Source organism: Nothoprocta perdicaria, unplaced genomic scaffold (assembly GCF_003342845.1).
Source record: "Nothoprocta perdicaria isolate Ctin4 unplaced genomic scaffold, notPer1 scaffold_169, whole genome shotgun sequence".
Taxonomy (NCBI): domain Eukaryota; kingdom Metazoa; phylum Chordata; class Aves; order Tinamiformes; family Tinamidae; genus Nothoprocta; species Nothoprocta perdicaria.
In genome coordinates this window covers 31,392-50,293 of record NW_020454860.1, presented here as the reverse complement: position 1 = coordinate 50,293, position 18,902 = coordinate 31,392, and the positions used below count along the sequence as shown (strand labels likewise).

Genomic DNA, 18,902 nt, shown 5'->3' with positions numbered 1-18,902 from the left:
CTCCCCCGCCGCCCGCTCCGCCTCCCGCCGGCCCCTCGGCGGGCGCTGCCTCCTGCCCCCGGCCGCAGCCGGAGCGGCCTCGGGAGCGGCTGCAGGGGCAGCCGGGCCGCCCCCGCCAGCGCCCGTCCCCCCTCGTTACCCACCCGAACGCCGCGGGTTGGGGACGGGCGGGCGCTGCGCGGAGCAGGAGGCGAAAGAGACACCCAAACACCACGCACGAGTGAGCGGCACAAAGCGGGACAGAGCCCGACCGCTAGACTTTTTCCTAGTTTTTTTTTTTTTTTTTTTTTTCTTTTCCCCCAATGTTTTTTTTTTTCCTAAACAAAACTCTTTTTTTTTTTTTTTTTTTTTCCTTTCTCCCAATGTTTTGTTTTTTCCTAAACCAAATCCTTTTTTTTTTTTTTTTTTTTTTTTCCTTCTCTCCCATGCATTCCTAATTCTGAGCTTCCCTGTATCCCGGCAAGACCCCTAGTACAGAGGACAACCGCTCCCGATAGCAGCTTGGCTCTGCAATCCAGGATTTTGCCTCGCTCTGTAATTCAGGACGAGACGACGGTTCTCGGAGCGCCGCAGCTCCATGAGAGCCGCGTGTCGCGTTCCCCGGGCGGCGATGCCGTCACCTTCCAGAGCAGCAAGCGGGGCTCATGCACTACGCAAGTTTCCTGGGGAGTTCTGTCCTTCTGGCGATGCTTAAAAAGAAAGTACTTCTTCAAACAGCAGAGCGCGCGCATCCACCCATCCCGATAAGTTTTTAGGTGCTTCCACCGACCCTTTCTTATGGGACTTCGGGCGTCTGCCCGCGTTCATCATGGCGCCCTGGCCGCCCTCACGCGACGTCACGTGCCATGCGCGGCCGCCTTTCCGCTCCCGCCCTGTATGTGGCGCCTCCTGCGGCTGCGCGCGGAGCGACCTGGAAGCGGAAGCGCGCGGAGGCGTTAGCGGCGCCGTTAGCGTTAGCGGCCGCCGGCGGGGCGGGGCTAACGGCAGCTGCAGCCTCTCGCACCCATCTCGCGCCGCTGCTTCCTGCTCGGTGGGGCCGTCGCCATCATCATGCACCCCGTCTTCCAGAGCAGCCGTCGCGACTTCACCTTCGGGCCGTGGAAGCTGAGCGCCGCCCGCACGCACATCATGAAGTCGGCGCAGGCCGAGAGGTGAGGAGGGACCGGACCGGACCGGGGCGGCGCGAAGTGAGCGGGGCCCCTAAGGCGGGAGAAGGGCTCTGGCTCCCTGCAGCTCCTTCTTTTTGCCCTCCTTCCTTCTGCGAGTGCAGCCTTGGGGCTTTGGCTGGAGAAGGGGGGTCGTTCAGGTTATAAAAAGGCGTTACATTTGTAATAATAATAAAAATTGTTAATAATTATTATATTAATAACCTATTATTATTATATTTAGTAACTGTTTACGTTTTTGTTGCTGGAAATGTGGGCTTCTGTGAGCCTGCAAGCTTGTTTTATTCAATAAATTTTTTTTTAATGAATAATTAAGGGCCTTATCAGTTCTAGCCTATTGATCCCTATAAACTGTTCAATGCTAATGGCCCTTTTAAGGTAGTGGATTTCATTAAGAATGCAGGAAATACTTTCTGGTTGGGCCCGTTTTCTCTGGAGAAGAGAAGGCTGAGAGGGGATCTGATTAATGTGTGTAAGTTCAAGAAGGGAGAATGCAGGGAGGAAGGGGACAAGCTGTTTTCACTGGTGGCCAGCGACAGGACGAGGGGTAATGGCCACAAGCTGGAGCATAAGAAGTTCCGTCTCCAGGTGAGGAGGAACTTCTTTACTGTGAGGGTGACAGAGCAGTGGAACAGGCTGCCCAGGGAGGTTGTGGAGTCTCCTTCTCTGGAGGTCTTCAAAACCCACCTGGATGCCGCCCTGTGCCACATGCTSTAGGTGTGCCTGCTTGAGCAGGAAGGTTGGGCTAGATGATCTGTAGAGGTCCTTTCCAGCCTTGAATATTCTGTGATTCTGTGATTGTAGTAGTTGCTTCCACTGCTGTAAAAAAACAGTTGGGAGAATGCCCCTGTCAGCATGAGGTACTTGAAGTCAAATTTGCTACTGTAGCWCTGGCCAGCTCAGCTGTTTAGAGCCATGGCCTTGCTTACAGGCAGGTGAATTGGTCAGATCCCACTTTGTTTGTGTTTTTGTAGTAAATAGATGGGAATTCAAGTAGTCATCCTAAATGTGTTTAGGTTCATCTTGCTTGTAACTTCTCTCAGAGTAAGCCTGTTTGCTAAATTCTCATCTCTTGAAGCTTTACGCTTTTCTCCCCTGTTTTATGTAAAGAAAAAAGAAATATATACACACACATAAACACACACTTATTTTTTTATTTTAGGTGGATGACATTCATTTCTTTATCCTATGCTCAATGGATAAAACAATCACTGAGTGGCTTCAATGTTCTTGTAGTTACATAAAAAAACTTATATTTTAATGATCCTCCTGTAAAGAGGACAATACATACAGTTCAACTTTATCTGGGCTATACTATATCCCATTTTTCAGATGTGTTTGTGAAGACTTTTCTTGCAAGATGCTAGTTCACAAAGATGAGGATCTGTGTTTTTACAGTCAGGAGGATGTTCACTTTTCATCATGTGTGACCTGGAGCTAGGGTTGAACAGTCATCTAGAAGCCAGGTTATATCCTGTGCCCCTCTTCTAAACTCTTSGATTTTTTTAAACTGTAGCTGCTTTATAATAAACAATTATGTTGGTAATCTTGCTTTCTTTCATTCCTAAATAAATTATCTTCATTCTTCTCCATGTTTTTCAAGACTGAAAGAACAGAAAAGACTTTGCAGGGTAGGGAAGACCAAAATTAGCTGTTTGCGAGCAGATCTTGGCTCTTGGCATGAGAGTCCGAAGAAGAAACAATTCCTCTGCATCAAATCTGAAGAGGCACTCCCCATTTTCTATTGGAATTTTGCCTGGTATTTTATTACTTGGATAACATAGTTATTCCCTGCAGGACTTTTATTTCTAGCAAACATATGCCACAAAAAACCCTGAGCAACCTGTGAAGAAGGTGAAGGATTAAATATGCCATAGGTGCCGAGCTCTGTAACGGGCTAGAGTTGTTTTTTGCAGCATGAGGGGCTGCACTGGATGAAATGGGTAGCTTAAAATTTTAGGCGACCTGCTCTAGGAAAACCTTTATTCATCAGGTCTGTGAATCTGCTATTTTCACTTCAAATCTGTCAGTGTAATGTATGCACTGCTACAGAAATAACACTTTCTTGCAGAAACATCTCACTATTTATCAAAAGAAAAGTTGTGAGGTGCAATTTTCTTCTTCCTTTTATTTAGATATATTTTTTAAGGTTTTCTTCCTTTCAAAGTTCTTGTTCTTTTTAAGCTAAAGCAGTTAGGTAGAGATGGGGTGGAAGTTCATGAAGCCTTGTGGGGGATGTGTTCAGTGTAGATATGAAGTGTGTGCGTGTGTGTTTACGTGTAAAATCGGTGGCTTGTGTGCTTGGAGTTTGCTAATACTAGTGCATATTGCTATGTTTGAATCACTATCTTCCTAACCTTGTAGAGAATAACGTAGTCTGCTCAGGTTGTTTTCAGCCTCTTCTTGTAGGCTTCTATGGATAGAAGTATGGCCTGCTGTGTAGTGATTTAAACTTGCTGGGGATAAGTGCTCTTTCTTTAAATGATTACTCAAGAACCTGCAGATGTAGCTCATGGACCATCCAGGATTTTCTCTGTTGTCTGGCAGGTGCTAAAATTATGCTACTTTGATACTTCTGTTTTCCCCCATATGATAAAGTGTGAGAGAGAGAGATTTAGGAATACTCTTACACTGGAAAAGACACTTTTGATCAATGATGCAATTCATGACACTTTTAAATAGGGGAAAATAACAAAATTTTGTAAAACCATATTGATATTATCGCTTTCAWGTAATTGTGGTCCAAACTATACTTCCTTATTCAAAGACATAGCCTGTTTTTACGTGGCTGGTGCCCACACAGAATGTCTCTTCATCTAAGCTTTTCCTTTCTCTGTGCAGGTTGGCTGACGAATTGCACATGCCTTCCCTGCCAGAAATGATGTTTGGAGACAATATTCTAAGAATACAACATGACCGTGGTTTTGGAATTGAGTTCAATGCAACAGATGCTTTAAAATGTGTCAATAATTGCCAAGGTATGATCAAAGTGGCTTGTGCAGAGGAGTGGCAAGAGAGCAGGTACAGTATTTTGTAACTAGTGGGCAAGTGCTGGTGTTTTATAGGGGAAACTGGGATAAAGCGGTTAAAGGTACAGGCTGAGAAGTAGAAATCTTGAATATCATGTTGCATTTCTTCCTGCCATAGATGTACCATGGGATTGTAAAAGTCATCTATTTTTTTTTCACATAATCATCCTATCTGTTGAACTCTTCTAATTATATTTTTAAGTTATATTGAAACTTTCTTAAAATAAATTGGCACCTAACATGACTTAATCTTGTTCCTATTCAAAATCATAAGGTCCTAAGTATTGCAAGACTGTGTCCTTTGACGTTCAAAGTGCAAAATGCTGTACACATTCAAGAGTAATTACTATGCATAAAAACTAATTGTACTGCCTAGTACTTAGCAAATTAGTGGGAGAGCACCTATGAATAAATCATGAAGAGAAATCAAAATTGTTATTAACACTATACTTCACATTAATTTTAACAACAATTTTGATTGTTGATCTTTAAGGAGCAGAAAGCAATGTGCAGACAACCCGCAACTGTTAACACTACACATCAATTTTAACAGCTGCGAGTTGTCTGCGCATTGCTTTCTGTCCCTTAAAGAAGAAAGGATGTTGAGCTATAGAATTTTCAAAAACATGAAGTAAAACCTTTATTTTAACTGGTAGGACTAAGATAGGACTTGCATGGAAATTCTGATCTTGTTTTCATAATTTGCCGAATAACATAGATCTTGTGAAAGCAGTGACACTGTAGTTTGATCTTGACATAATTCTAGCATGGACGATGTTTAACTTTCTGAAAAATGGGGACATGAGTCTTATGTGAGGTTGTAATTTCTTCAAAGAGTGATGACACAGCATGCTGAATCCTTTTTCCTTTGTTAAGGAGTGAACCTGAGCACACTAAGGAAGTTGTCAAACCATATGATTGGACTTACACAACGGACTACAAAGGAACATTGTTGGGAGACACTGTAACATTAAAGGTGACTTATTTTTCTCCTTAAATGTTTATTACATAGTGTTTCAGTCGAGCACTTTTTTAAACTATGGTTTCCCTTTCAGGAAGCTTATATAAAATCTTATATGGTTCACAGAACTGAAAAGTTTCAGACTTCAAAGTATATTTTAGGCTATTCATGTCTCAGAGGTCCTTTTAATTTTTTTTTATTGAATTATGCCTCATCTTAAATTTTTAAGCATCTTATGTAAAAAAAATGTCCCTGTTTAAGAACTCCTTTGAAGATGTAAAGCTCACAAGAATCCTCTGTGCTTCCCAAATCCCTCTTTGAAGTCCTGAGCTTCTCAGATACAATCAGTCTCAACTGCATAGTTCTCTGGTACCTTTACTCTGTGTTGCTTGCTGTGGGTTTTGTGATCAGGTACCCAGGTCTGCCTGCGTTCAGTGGCTTTGTTTTTCTGAAAAAGTAACTCATATTTAAAATGTGACAGATCTTCCCTTGTCTTTATTTACTTGAAGAAGGATTGATGTTCCAAATTTCTATTTGCTGTTACTAAGCAGTATATTAATTCACTAGAATTGATTTAGTTGTAGATAAGTTACTTCAGAATTGAAAGTACAAGATAAAACTACCAGCTTGTGTACTCAAAGTCTTTAGGGGCAGAAGTGTATGAATTTGCATAGAGAGCACAAGATGGAAAAAATACTATTTCTTTTTGTGAAGACTTTATTACAGAGCTATTCAGGGCTTCTAGTTTTCTAGAAATGGCAAGTGTGCAGARTACTACTGATAACCTAGAATTGCCAATCATATGTTAAACTTGGAATTTCTTCTGATGTTTCTAAATGCAGATTGCAGGCAGAATTGTTGCAACTGAAACCTTAACAAGCCTGTTTCCTGGAGGTGATTTTTTTCAGAATTTTCCACTTTGGATTTTTGTGTGGTTAACATTTCCTCTTGAAAACTTTGGTGTTAGCTTTATCTTTTCTGTATGTCTTTAGCCAACCACTCTAAAGTATTTCCCTTTAGAAATTTATCAAGTGTAGCATTTTCAAGATGCATAGTTTTACATATCTTGACATCTAATCAAGGTGCTAAACATTCTTATCTTGTTCTTCAGGTTGTACCTACAAAGGAACATATAAACACAGAGAAATTGAAAGCCAGGGAGCAAATTATGTTYTTTGAGGAAGTCCTTCTGTTTGAAGATGAACTTCATGATCATGGAGTATCTAGTTTGAGTGTTAAAATAGTGAGTACTGAGGGGTGCGTGCAAGAGGCTTGTTCACCCAGCTGGTTTATGCATGTAAAATGTAGTCGTTTTTGCCTTTATTCCTTCTGGGATTTAAAGTTGAAAATGTAAGTGCAGTGTGGGGCTGTGTGTGGTGTTTGTTTGTTTGTTTTTGTTTTGTTCTTTTGTTTTTGTAATTTTATAATCTTTATAATTTTGCAATTATAATGCTATTGAAAGCTATGATATATTCGTCTTGTTTTMTTGGTTGCTTCAGTATTTCTGAGCTTCTGACCTAAAAAGCGCATTCCTAAAGTAAGAATTTTGCAATATCCTGAAATGAATATCTTTATTTTTGCAGAGAGTTATGCCTTCCAGCTTTTTTGTGTTATTGAGATTTTTCTTGCGAGTTGATGGTGTGCTCATCAGGATGAATGATACAAGACTTCACCATGAGGTAAGCACTTATTCTTTATATTGTTTGCATTTTACAGATGTTTCCTTTAAGTATTGCTTTCAGAGAAGACCTGCTGTTATTCTTGCAACCTAATACTGATGTTTTGAGGAGTAAATGTTGCTGAATTGAACTTTCAGTTGTATTTTATAAACTCCTGGCTTCCAGGTATATCTTCTTGACTTGTCCATTGTGTGGCTACAAGTTCCACCCTGCAAATAACTGTCCATACAACACCGAGTCTAGGCATCTTATAAACAATATAGAATGTATAATTGTGATTTGCTTTTTCTGTTTAGCTCCAGTAATACTGATTATAGGAGTTTCAGCTGAGTTAAAATTAGCAGGTATATTTAATCATAGTTCTCTTGTGAACAGAAAAGGGACTTTGGGGAAGGAACCAAGATTGCTAAACCTTCTTCCAGTCCTTCCTCTTGTCCCCCAGGTGAGAATCTTTGATTAAACAAATTCTAATGATTACCAAAACCAGTGCATTTACAGAGCTCATCTTGCACTGATAATAAATTATATTTTTATAATTATTTTTTGCATTTTTTTTCCCATTAGGCTGACAAGGCCTACATGTTACGAGAATATACATCCAGAGAAAGCAAAATATCAAGTTTAAAGGTATTTTTAAATATATATATATATATATTTGGTTTGTTGGTTTTATGATCAGTGTGGGATATACGGTATATGTAAGTCTGTAACATATAATGTATATGTTAGGTTTTGAACCTCTGGAGAAGTAAACCTCTTCTACTTGTACAGGGCTTATTTCAGGGCGGACTACAATTTCTAAATGATCAACCCCAAAAATCACATGACAGAATAGGGACTAGATTTACTATTTCTGCTTTAGAGTTATCAGACTTCCAAACAGAACTGTTCAGCCATAAAATCGGGCACTCCGTTTTCTGTATTCAAGAATTTCAGGGCTGGTTATGTGTTTCCCAGCAGTATTTGTGGTTAAGATTTTTGTTAACACAGACTCGTTCACTTTTTCTGGTGCAAGTGTAATAGCTCACGTTAGCACCTTAAGAGTTGCAATTGTTGAATTTTATTCACTGTGACCATGGATATTCTGCTTATTTTCTTTCTCTTCTGTTTTAATTCATCTCTTAAAAAGCGACGAATGTGTTAACAAGCTACCAAGGAAATATTCGCAAAATACTTTTATTTTCAAAGCGCACGTTATATCATTCCTTGATAATATGATCCGCATAAAACACATTAACTCYACTTATAAGCCTTTTGATAGTTTTCTGTTTTCTGAAATATAAGTTAAGTGACATAGATCATACTTTTACCTCATACTTTAAAATGATCCCCTATGCGGTTAAATATTTTTCTGGATCTCCTAATGGAGAGGAAATATATGGACTTTTTCCCCATATAACTTCCCAAATTAGCTTGCAAACGTAGAGGAGAAAAAGGGAGGTTTCTGCTTTGCTTAGATTTGCAGTAGTTGGAACAGCAGTGTGATTCCTTGCATATTAGGATTAGACAAAAATATGGGTTGCATTTTTAGTTATTTTGGATACGCTTCTACACTATAGAAGGTTTTTATTCTGGGCACACCACATTCAAGCTTTCTAGCTTTCTTTTTCAGATATTTTGTATGTGGTAAAGCTGTGCCATCTGCAGAGAAAGATGCAGATGAAATTATTATTTCATAAGTTACTCAAGTATGAAATTGCAATCACTAATTCATATTAATGTCTAAACAATGGTAGTCTTGGACTTAGTAAAACTGAGATCTATGCTGAGAAAAGCATGATAATTTATAGCTGAATCTGAAGACTTCCAGCAACTCTACTGCAGTTGCTGGAAGGCGTTAACCATGGGATCTCATGAGGCTCTTGTGTCATCTTGAATAGGCCAAAAAATGGACTGCTAGTTACATTGAAATGATAAATGTGATTTAAAACATTGTAGCTCCTCTTGAATTCTCTGATAGTTTGTGGATAGTTTGTTTAAATGTGTGTACATTTAAAGTTATAAATTTTAATAGTGATACGTGACTTCAAGTGTTCAAAACTAAGGTGAATTTTAGATTAARGTGCCCAGAACTCTGCTTGTGAAATTCATCTTTATTAAATTTTTCATTTGTTTCATGTAAAACTTTTGCTTCTTAGCATGTTCCACCTTCTCTGTTCACGGAACCTAATGAGATCTCTCAGTATCTGCCCATAAAGGAGACCATTTGYGAAAAGCTAGAATTCCCGGAGAAGTTGGAGCCTGAACCACAAGCATCACTGGAAAGCACATGTTTGGAATCTAAATAAATGAGACTTTATATGGACTTGAAGTAGACTGAAGATCATGTACCCATTACTGTTGTGGGAGAGTGGTTTCACTATTTGTGGAATAAAGAATTCGGCTAATTTTTKTGTAGCCCTAAATGAAAACAGAGCTTATTTCAAGAAGGTTTTGATTTTGTTGTTGTTATATCTTCTTTTATTTCAAATCTGTATCTGGAGGTAATGATAGACTGGTGGTGAATTGCAGTCCTAAATGTCAGTGGAGAAAGTGTCTTAGGATGAAGCATGTCGGTTCTGTTTAGCTCAGGGCTTGGTAGGGTTATTGCATGGGTCTCCACCACAAGCACTCCCCAAAAGTTTTTTGTTGCTCCTTCTACAGTTCACAAAACTGTAGGGAAGTCTGTAGTTTAAAAAAAACCTTCCTTCTGCATATATTTTGGGCTTTTAGTCCTAAACTGTGAATTTTGCTTCCTCCGTTCTGCAGACCGATAACCRATTGGAAACTCTGATCTGGCCTTCTTTCTTAGGAATATTAGTTTTACCACAGAATAGCTGTAAGATACAAAAAAAAAAGTTACATTTGTTTGACTCTGTATAAAGATAAAAATCCTTTATTTGCAAGCCTTCAACTCCAGAGCAGTCAGAAACGTGCTGTGCATCAGCCCTATTTCTCTAGGCAGCTTTGGAAACCTTCACTGGGAATAGGTGAGCTGCCAAGGTCGTGTGCTGTCTTGGAAATGCCTTGTCTCTATTGACCTCTTGGGCATATCAGCTAGTGGCCCTGTGTGATGGGTTTGTGGCCCTCATGCTCATATTATTAAATTGCAGTATGGCTTACGGCTGGCAAAGTAAGGAGAGTTTTTAGTCTCTTATCCCTTAAGGATGCTGGTATTTGTATTTTGAGAGACATGAGTTTATGTAGCTTGAAGGAAATGCTATCATGTATTTTGGTTATGTAATTTTGAATCATCTTTTTAAGTTCTTTAAGTTTAGATTTTAATAGAAACATGTGCATGTGCCCATTCAGTTTTAACTCAACATTTTGTGGATTRAATATTTTCACACTTAAATGTCTTTTGGAAGCTCTAATTTATGTTAATGGTTTACCCTAAGAATGAGGGAGCTAAACAGCCTCATCGAGGTTTACTACTCTGAATACAAAGTGCAAGAAGCAAAAGTGAAAACAGGCCTTGTACAAAACTTAAAATACTTAAGAAAATGTCAAAGTGGCAAATTACAATGTAAACATTTTGATCTTCTAGAGGGTTTTTTCTTAAAATTCTAAATATTCTACCTTGCATAATCACTCTACCCCACCAAGCATACTTCAGCCTATAACCAGTTCTTTGGAGGGGCTTCACTCAAGCCCCTAAATTTTTAAAGAAGATGTACTGCCAGCTAAGCTAGCGGTTTTAATAAAAACAAACTTGCCTTGTTTCACCTTTTTCTTGCTCTATACCTGCCCTGTTCTCTCTGAGGCACTAAGGTCTAATGACATGATCGTATGATTGGAAARCAGGAACTAACTGCAGTTCTTATCACTGATTTATCCTGTAACCATAATGAAGTCATGTCACTTTTGTGCCTCAGTTCTTTGTAAAAAATAGGAATAATACATGCCTAGCTTACTTAGATTTGTGAGGAGTGGTTTGTAAAAATGACCTCTTTTTTCCCTGGCTATACCTTCAGCCTTACCTTTGAAGGGGTTACTGTCCCTCTCTCCTCTTTTAAAAAAAAAAAAAAAAAAAAAAAAAAGTATATTTTATTGTGGAAGTAGCACGTTTTAGTTGAAGGTGTGTTTTGCCTGTGGAAGTAAATCATGGCGCTGTTTAATTCTAGGGATGTATTATTTTGCATACCTTAGAGGCTTAAAATACACATTTTGAAGTAAAGCAAGTAGTGACTAGGAGGGCAAAGTGCTGGCGAGAAGGAAATTATATCTGCATTTCTTAAAAGTATTTCAGGTTTGGTGAGTGATGTTGACATTAAACATGATGGGGCCGTGGTGGGAGGAAACTCACAGCACAGACAAGACACGTAGTGCCGAGAAGGGTGCTGTGCATGTGTAGCTTATATTGTGTTTTTTATGCTGYCCATCACACTTACAGATTTGTGACCTGCTGATACGTTGTCTTGATGGGACTTAAATCTCTGAATGTGTGGATAAGTGATAYCCATCTATTTTGGGTGCTGTGCATTTGAGTGGAACATGCAGGGTGGAGAAATCACAAGATTATTTTGGAAAGTAAATCCTGGAGCACTTCTTGTGACTGTTGTTATATGTGGGTTATGGAGAAGCTGTAAAATMAAGTGGTGCATTGCAAGCTTTCTGGAGTTCGTTTTTGAGTGAAAAGAAAATGTATACATCGGATATACAAAATTGGGAGGAGGGAGTGGGGGAATTCTCCAGCTGTCCTGCGGTGAGTGTAACAGGTGGCGGTTTATAAGCTTTCATGTATGTTGCTGAATAAAATTTTCCCAACGTTTTGTAGTTCTGTTTGTGTCGGAGCGAAATCAAACGAGGGAGCCGCTTGGCGACACGGACGTGGCTTCCGCGCGTCCCGCAGAGGAGGGCACGCCCAGCGCTCGCCCCGCGGACTACAAGCCCCAGCAGCCCCTGCGGCAGCAGCTCCGCCCTTTACCTGCCGGGCGCAGGTGGGCCGCGGCGGCGCGGTGCATGCCGGGACTCGTAGTCCCGGCGCGGGGCAGGGCCAAGGCGGGCGGCATGGACAAACTGAAGCGGGTGCTGCGGGGCCAGGACGCCGAGGAGCCCAGCGGGCTCGCCGAGGTAACGGCCCCGTTCCCCGGCACCTGCCTCCTTGCCCCGCTTCCCCTCGCTCCGTGCGGGCTGCGGGCGGGGCGCTGCGGCGGCRGTTGGCGGCGGTTGGGGTGGCGAGGCCCCGCGCGCTAGTGCCCTACCGCGGGGCTTTAGAGGCCGCTGCTTAAGCGGGTTCTCTGCTTAGGTTCAAAGCAGGTCAGTGCCTTGGGGGAAATGTACAGCTTGCTATGTGGCAAGAGCATATTCAGTAAACTACTTTTTTTCTTCCTTTTTTTTTTTCTTTCCTCCTTTCCTGTCTGTAGGTTATTGATGCAACCTCACTGAGCTGGGGCACCAGAGTGAAGGGCTTCGTTGCCTGCTTTGCAATAGGCTGTCTGTGCTCTCTCTTGGTAAGGACTTTTTTTTTTTTTTCCTAGGTCTCCTTCCCTCCCGAGCCTCCTGCTTGGGGCTGAAGAGCCCTGATAAATACACAGAGGTGATTGATTGTGTGCCCTTGCTCCATTGCAAGCCTCTCTGGATGCTTTGGCGGGATGAAAAGCATTCATTTTTTATAAAGCTTGTCAGTAAACACAGTCGGTGTCTTTATGCACTCTGGACTTAAAGTTTCTTTGTGCTTCTTTTGTGTTGAGATATTTCTTGGGTATATTTCATTTGCAACATGAATAACCCCTGCTTTTATTTATGTTTCTTTTTAGGGCAGCTGTCTGTTATGGATACCAAAGAAAGGACTGATTCTCTTTGCAGTGTTTTATACATTGGGGAATATCTCATCCATTGGGAGGTAACAATTTTTGTTTGTAATGCTTGCCAGATAAAAGCAGGAAATGGGAGGAAAATGATAAGTAAAAGTGCAGGAGTGGCAGAAAGCATCGTGTTTGTGTGAGAATGTTTGCTTATGTGGATCACTGTCTTGTTACTAAATCGTAGAGAGCAACACTATTCCAGTACTGACTTCAAATGGTGTAAACAAACAAACAAACAAAAACCTTGTTATTTTGCTTTGGCCAGTGCATTCCAGTTTGACATTAATCAGCATTAAAAAAAAAAAAAAAGGAAAAAAGAATCATGCTCATGCTTTACACCTTGAACTTTAAACACCTAGGATAAAAATAGTTCTTTGTCATGTTGAGTTCTATAATTCTGTATTTTCTTTTTCTTTTTTCTTTTTTCTTTTGGGAAATAAGCTTTTTGACTTGTTCCATGTCTGTTGTAAGGGTTACTAAAACACACAACCCTGCTGACTTCATGAATGACATAACTGTGTAAGCTAWSKMRGMTWAAMRSGGAGWTAGGAGGAAGCGGAACTGGGAATAGTATGGCAGCTRTGTATGACACTAAAGTACCATCTCAGATAAAAGCTGCACCTTTTTATCTTGCAAAACCCCTGCCATGTTATTAATCACTGCCTCCCCTAAGCAGGGATGCAAATCTGGTGAGGGATGGAGATCAGGCACAGACATGAAATAGTCCTATACGTAGAGAGACGGATACAGACTGCTTGCCATCCAGGGKCAGGCGCCCGGGCTGGTGTTTTGGAGGGCAGGTTAAGCAAGCCGGAATCAAGAATGTTCTCACTGCTCTTCACCTATGCTTCTGGTCTGACAGCTCTGCTTTGCTTGTGTGAATAAAGAGATGGAATAAATAGCTTGGACAAAGAAGAGCAGGGAGGAATTGTACATTCTCTCTCTTTTGTTATTATAGAATATTTTTTGCCTTAACAACATAGTGTGTTGGTGAACTGTACGACACCAGACAATGAAATAAGCCTCCTCTAATCAGGAATCTCATTTCACTTCTGCCATAGATCTTCTGTGTTCATCTTGTTTTCCATTTCGCAGCACTGCTTTCCTCATGGGACCAATGAAACAACTGAAAAAGATGTTTGAGCCTACTCGTTTGATTGCTACTGTTGTTATGCTAGTAGGTATCAAAGGAATCCCTCTTGCTGGGTGTTAACTTGGAAACAATTTTTGTTGTAAATTCCTTTYGCAGACTTTGATATGACTGCTTCTCAAGAGCTTGTTTTAAAAACATCCTGTGGATTGCTACTGTATGTGTAGCCCCAGATAGGCACTTTTTCCTGTTATGAAAGTCTGAGTTGCAGCCAGGTTCATGAGCTACGCGATCATTAAGGCTCTGTGGCTTATGTAGGTGTGAATCATGCACATAGTTTCATTGTGCTTGAGGTCATGTTGCTGTCATACTTTCATGTTGCTTAGTAAGAGATGATAGACAGGAAACATCTTAGGGTTTTTAAGTTGTACTTTTAAGTTGTACAGCTTTAAGTGGAAGCTGTTAGAAAGAGCCTCTCTTGCATCACTTTGTCATCTTACCTCCTATCTGATGCCCTGTAAGTAACTGCATAGGTATTTTTGCCTTGATAAAATACTAATTTCATGACAAAGCAATTGGGAAATCTCTATGTCCAAGTTATCTASTTTCAAAAATAGGAAAGATCTCTTAGTTGGCTGATAGCTTTAAGTTTAAAAACTTGTATGATAAAACAAATTCGACATTCAACTAATGTCATCCTTTGGAATTATTTTGTCTTTAGAAGATGCTCTCCATTGGACAACATATGGAAATTAATGAGAATTCTGTGACTCATTCTTGTTTAAAACTGCATGTGCTGCTTTTTTTTTTTTCCTCTCCCCTTCCTTTTTATTCCTAYACTTTTCTCTTGGGAAGCTTGAAGTTCTGTAATGTTGTCTGATGTATGTATAAAACTGCCTTTAATTTTCAGTGTGAGCATTGTGAGAGCATTCAGTTGGTATGAGCACTTCCTTTTTTCTTTCAAAACATGTAAAGAGGMTGCAGGCAGCTGATAGCAGCTTAAGAAACTTTCCTTAAGAAATACTTAAAAATGGATTAAAACTTCAATTTATATTATTTCAGTAATTACATAGTTTCAACTGCATGGGTAACCCTGAAAGTAAAGAGCACACATGGTATGAACAGAAGTGGAAAGATTAGAGAAATTAGAGGCATGGTGTTTACATACAATATCGAGGAGTATGTGGGAAGAAGCAGGAACCTACTGAGTAGCAAGAGGAGTAGGAACCTCCTGCTATTCTTCCTCTATAGCTGGGAGCTTTCTGGAATTTTTCACTAATTCACTTCAGAAATGAAGTAGCTAGTGCCTTATAAATAAGGGTAACTTTTCAAGAATTTGAAAAACTGTGAAATAAGTAGTCTGTTTCTGTGCTGTGAAGGAAGCCTTTATAATGTTCTATCTATAAAAACTGGATCTTTTTTTTGTTCATTGAAATTATTTTCTCTTCTAGTTGTGCCTTATACTAACACTGTGTGCTGCTTTTTGGGTGAGTACTCAAGTCCTGGTGTGTGTATATAGAATTGGAATGTATTTTTAAAATAATTCTTACATGGTGAGCTAGTTGCCATCCTGTRTTTTTTTCATGTTTGTTTTATTTTTTTTTCCCTTCCTTTCAGTGGCACAATGCAGGACTGGCCCTTCTTTTCTGCATATTGCAGTTTTTTGCCCTGGCATGGTACGTGATTTCTTTCCCTCACCCATTTTTTATAGCACCTAACCTCAGTTGTTGAATTATCAGAGGATTTTGACCTTGTAAGAATTAAAAGGAAGGAGAATTGTCTACCTCGCTCGTCTAGAGGTGAGACAAAGCACCTATAAAGAGCTGGCATGTTCTTGCTCTTGGCTGCCTTTACTCTATTTCAGTGAGTGTGGAGGTGGAGTTTAGGGTTCCATTTYGGGAGAAATGCCTTTGATTTTTGTTTAATTTCTGTGAGTTTGAGGTAAAACTAGTCTCCCTCTCCCATTCACACTTTAGTTTGATCAGGTCGTTTATGACTTCTTCTATTCCCCTTTAGACCGTCTGCAGTTTGTCAGGTGCAGTGACCCATGTGTGCTAATCAAAWTAAGTATCAGTTGTCTTCAAGTCACTATACACTCTGCATAGTGTCTCAGGTGTAGTACAGGAACTGATTTAAAAACATCCAGCCAGCCCTCAAAATTTGTCCCATCTACCTGTAGACACTGGAATATGAAGAGTATTAAAGGTAAACTGTTTTAAGATATTTTCACAGTGTGCCCCATGATTTTGCCATGCTCTTTCACAACCTGGCTGGGCTAAGAGAACTTACCAAGGTATTTATATTTTTGGCTCACAAACTCAAAGCTACATTAGGACTGCTATATACATTTTACAGTTATAGACCTATTCAGAGGAACAGAGGGTTATTCCTCCTGTGTGTGACTCTTAAAATGTTCCTTCTTAGGTACAGCATTTCCTTCATACCATTTGCAAGGTAAGCATTCCTCTTCTGCCCCTCTTACCTTTTGTCATTTTAAACAAAAGAGAAGATTACTGAAGATTACTTAGAATAGTTTTTTGGGTTTTTTTTCCTGTGATGATGTTTGGAGGGAGAGGGAAGCTGGTGTGATTGGAGCTGAAAATGGGATTAAGCATCTCTTCTGGTGCAAGGACACAATTTAAATGTACCCTAATGAGAGGGCTTCCTCTTCAAGTGTGCAACTGCACAGCCTATACAGAAAAACTAAGACTTGCCTTTGGAATACCTGTGTTCACCAGAAATGCTCCTTCTGTGTGCCTCGCTCCTCAGCCCCCTAGAGTATTTGTCTAATGCTTCATCAAGCAGTTTTCTGCCCACTTTTTCCACCTCACTCTTCCTTATTCCCTGCCTCAGGACAGGATTGAGGCCCAGGGCTGCAGGGCTGGTGCAGGGTGAGCAGAGCTGCCTGACTTTGCTCTGCTCCTATACAGTCACACAGATGGGGTAAGGGCCATTAATGCATGGCCAGCTGATTTAAAGTTAGAAGCATCATTGGGCTGGTAGCTGCATGGAATGAGTCTCAGCAAGCAGCATAACTGAGATGACTTTTGTTTTTTGGTTTTGTTTTCTCTTTTTCATCCATTCATAGGGATGCTGTGAAGAAATGTCTTTCAGTCTGTCTGACCTAACAGGAATACTGGATGCTTCACAGAGTTCTTGGAAGGATAGTAGAACTATGTTAAGATCACTGTGTATGTATTTTCCTACTTCTGTCTTAACCACGTGCCTTTTGGCTTCTTGTTGGAGGTTCCTTGTCTTAAATCCAGTGTGTACAGTTACTTGTTTTTGTAAGCAATGATGCCTGTAGGACAGGGTGCTCATGTGATTTAAATGAAGGTCACTCTGGCAGAAGAACTGGGCAGAGTGTGATGTGATGATAATTAGTATGTAAAATCATGCAAGTGTTTGGTTTTGCAAAATTAGCACAGAAAGTTTGGGATGAAGTCTGTAAAGCAGAGTCCTTGCTTCTGGGACTAAGCCACTTTGGAAGATCTGATTTTCAAGAAAGGGATCATTTGCCATCTGATTTTCCTGTCGAGAAATTTTCAAGTAACTTTGTATCACTTAATCTTTGCACTGTTTACCTTGGGTAATGAGTACTGCTGTTCTGTTGTCTCTCTGTCACTTGCAAAATTTTAGATTTAYGATACTGCTAGAAAGCTTGTTTCTGAATGAAAAGACTGTTTCGAGGTAAATATTTGAAATGTATGCTTCCTCAGTGAAGCATTTCACTTGTTGTATAAAGTGATAGCGTTTTCCTAAAATGAATGAAAGGGGCACTTTCTTTTGTAAAAACTTGTTTGCATGGGGAAAGCACTTACAAAGTAAGGTAAATAGAATTTTTGTAGCTGCCAGAAACCAGGGTTCTTTGCCTTGCCTACTGCCAGCAGCACTACAGCACAAGGCAAGAAACTGAAAATTCTCAGATGAGGTGAGGTGCTTCTCTTCTCCCTGAGCTATAGTACATGAGAAGCACAAAACTGAGGAAAGAATATGTAAACTAAGAAAGAATTTGTCTATTTTCAAACAGCAAACTTTTTGCTTATAGAGTGAAGGGATAAGGTGTTAAATCAGCAGAGTGTTGAGTAGGGAGAAGACATCATTCTCTTCTGAATTTACAAATAGGCTAAAATTCCAACAAATCTTTTTTCTTTTTGTTTTTCACATGGATTCAGTTTTGCTTCTTTCAAGCTCTCAAACATGCTGGTGAATTTCTTCTGCTTTCAGGAGAAAGGACAATTTGCTGTGGGCTGCCTTACCCAAGAAATCATGCAACAATCTAGGGGCTAGTTTCAAATGAATGCTGAATGTGCCTCTGGATTAGGATTATTTAATACAGCCAAATTTCAAGGCCAGTTTAGACTTTCTTATTCTTCTGAACTATGGATAATCATTTACCCCCTCACAGGGAGGGTAACAAACCACTGCAGGGGTTAAGTAAGTAATATCTGAGCTCAGATTCCTACTTCTGCTAAATGGGATACTGATTAACTCCTTTAAACTCCGTCTTGCTGGACAGAGTTTGAAGATGGCTATGAAGATGGTTATTCCATGAACTCTGCATATAAACTCATGTCTTGTTTTCCACATCTGCCCAGAGGTGTATCACTTCGTGCATTGCATTTGCATGGCAAGTGTGTCCCTGGCTTGCAGCACAAAGAACACTTGAACCTAGCAAAAGTCTAGACCTACTTGGAAAAAGGTGTGAGCTCACAGTACCGAAAACAAATAGTTTTGTGGCCTCCAGGAAGTTAGCAGGAACTGAGTGAATTCAAAAGCTTAAACTGAAGTGTCCTTAGGAAATGTAGTACATCCCACTGTTAGGATCCTCTGGAGAAAAAAAAAAAATCCTTTTTTGGATGTTATGAAAGGAGATTTTTTTTTTTCTCTGTGTTCTATTTGACTAGTTGCTCTTACAAAGATATTTAGAACAAAAAATACCATCTTCAAAATGTGAGGCCACTGCCTTGAAGAAAAGCACTGTCTATAGCTGATTCTTCCCAAGTGCTCTGTTCTGGTGCTGTTTTTTGCCTAGGTGCTGGAAATTAGTATCAAGATCCCTGGGCTGAAAATACTTTCCTTGAAAGGAAGAACTAGTTGAAGGGCTAGGTGAGACTGAGAATTGAAGGGTATTGATATTTCCTTTTTCTGGACCCATATGTGAGGCAAGTCTCTAAACTCTGTGACTTTT

The 18,902-nt window shown here is 40.2% G+C and overlaps 2 protein-coding genes across 3 annotated transcripts; both read left to right on the top strand.

Moving 5' to 3' along the window:
• The first annotated feature begins 1,006 nt into the window (after positions 1 to 1,006).
• TIPRL (TOR signaling pathway regulator) lies at positions 1,007 to 11,267 on the top strand. Of its 2 annotated transcripts, none has more exons than XM_026035865.1 (7): positions 1,007 to 1,151; positions 4,008 to 4,187; positions 5,072 to 5,171; positions 6,268 to 6,399; positions 6,740 to 6,835; positions 7,400 to 7,462; positions 8,974 to 11,267. In XM_026035865.1, the coding sequence occupies exons 1-7, from the start codon at positions 1,051 to 1,053 to the stop codon at positions 9,121 to 9,123; spliced, it is 822 nt and encodes a 273-aa protein (XP_025891650.1). In that variant the 5' UTR covers positions 1,007 to 1,050; the 3' UTR covers positions 9,124 to 11,267. The 2 variants fall into 2 exon arrangements, with proteins under 2 accessions (XP_025891650.1, XP_025891651.1); XM_026035866.1 differs by lacking the exon at positions 8,974 to 11,267 and adding an exon at positions 7,211 to 7,277 and having other exon boundaries at positions 7,400 to 7,448.
• A 557-nt stretch (positions 11,268 to 11,824) lies between these two features.
• Positions 11,825 to 18,401, top strand: SFT2D2 (SFT2 domain containing 2). The gene is made up of 8 exons (XM_026035894.1): positions 11,825 to 11,887; positions 12,181 to 12,267; positions 12,574 to 12,659; positions 13,717 to 13,798; positions 15,163 to 15,198; positions 15,329 to 15,387; positions 16,136 to 16,165; positions 16,800 to 18,401. Exons 1-8 carry the CDS (start codon positions 11,825 to 11,827, stop codon positions 16,837 to 16,839), a joined length of 483 nt encoding a protein of 160 aa, XP_025891679.1. The 3' UTR covers positions 16,840 to 18,401.
• The last annotated feature ends 501 nt before the right edge of the window (positions 18,402 to 18,902 follow it).

Excerpts from the sequence above, each read along its gene's own strand:
- SFT2D2 (XM_026035894.1), top strand. The coding sequence starts at position 11,825 with ATGGACAAACTGAAGCGGGTGCTGCGGGGCCAGGACGCCGAGGAGCCC. Across the intron at positions 12,268-12,573 it reads GCTGTCTGTGCTCTCTCTTG|GGCAGCTGTCTGTTATGGAT; the intron begins GTAAGGACTTTT and ends GTTTCTTTTTAG. Across the intron at positions 16,166-16,799 it reads TCCTTCATACCATTTGCAAG|GGATGCTGTGAAGAAATGTC; the intron begins GTAAGCATTCCT and ends ATCCATTCATAG.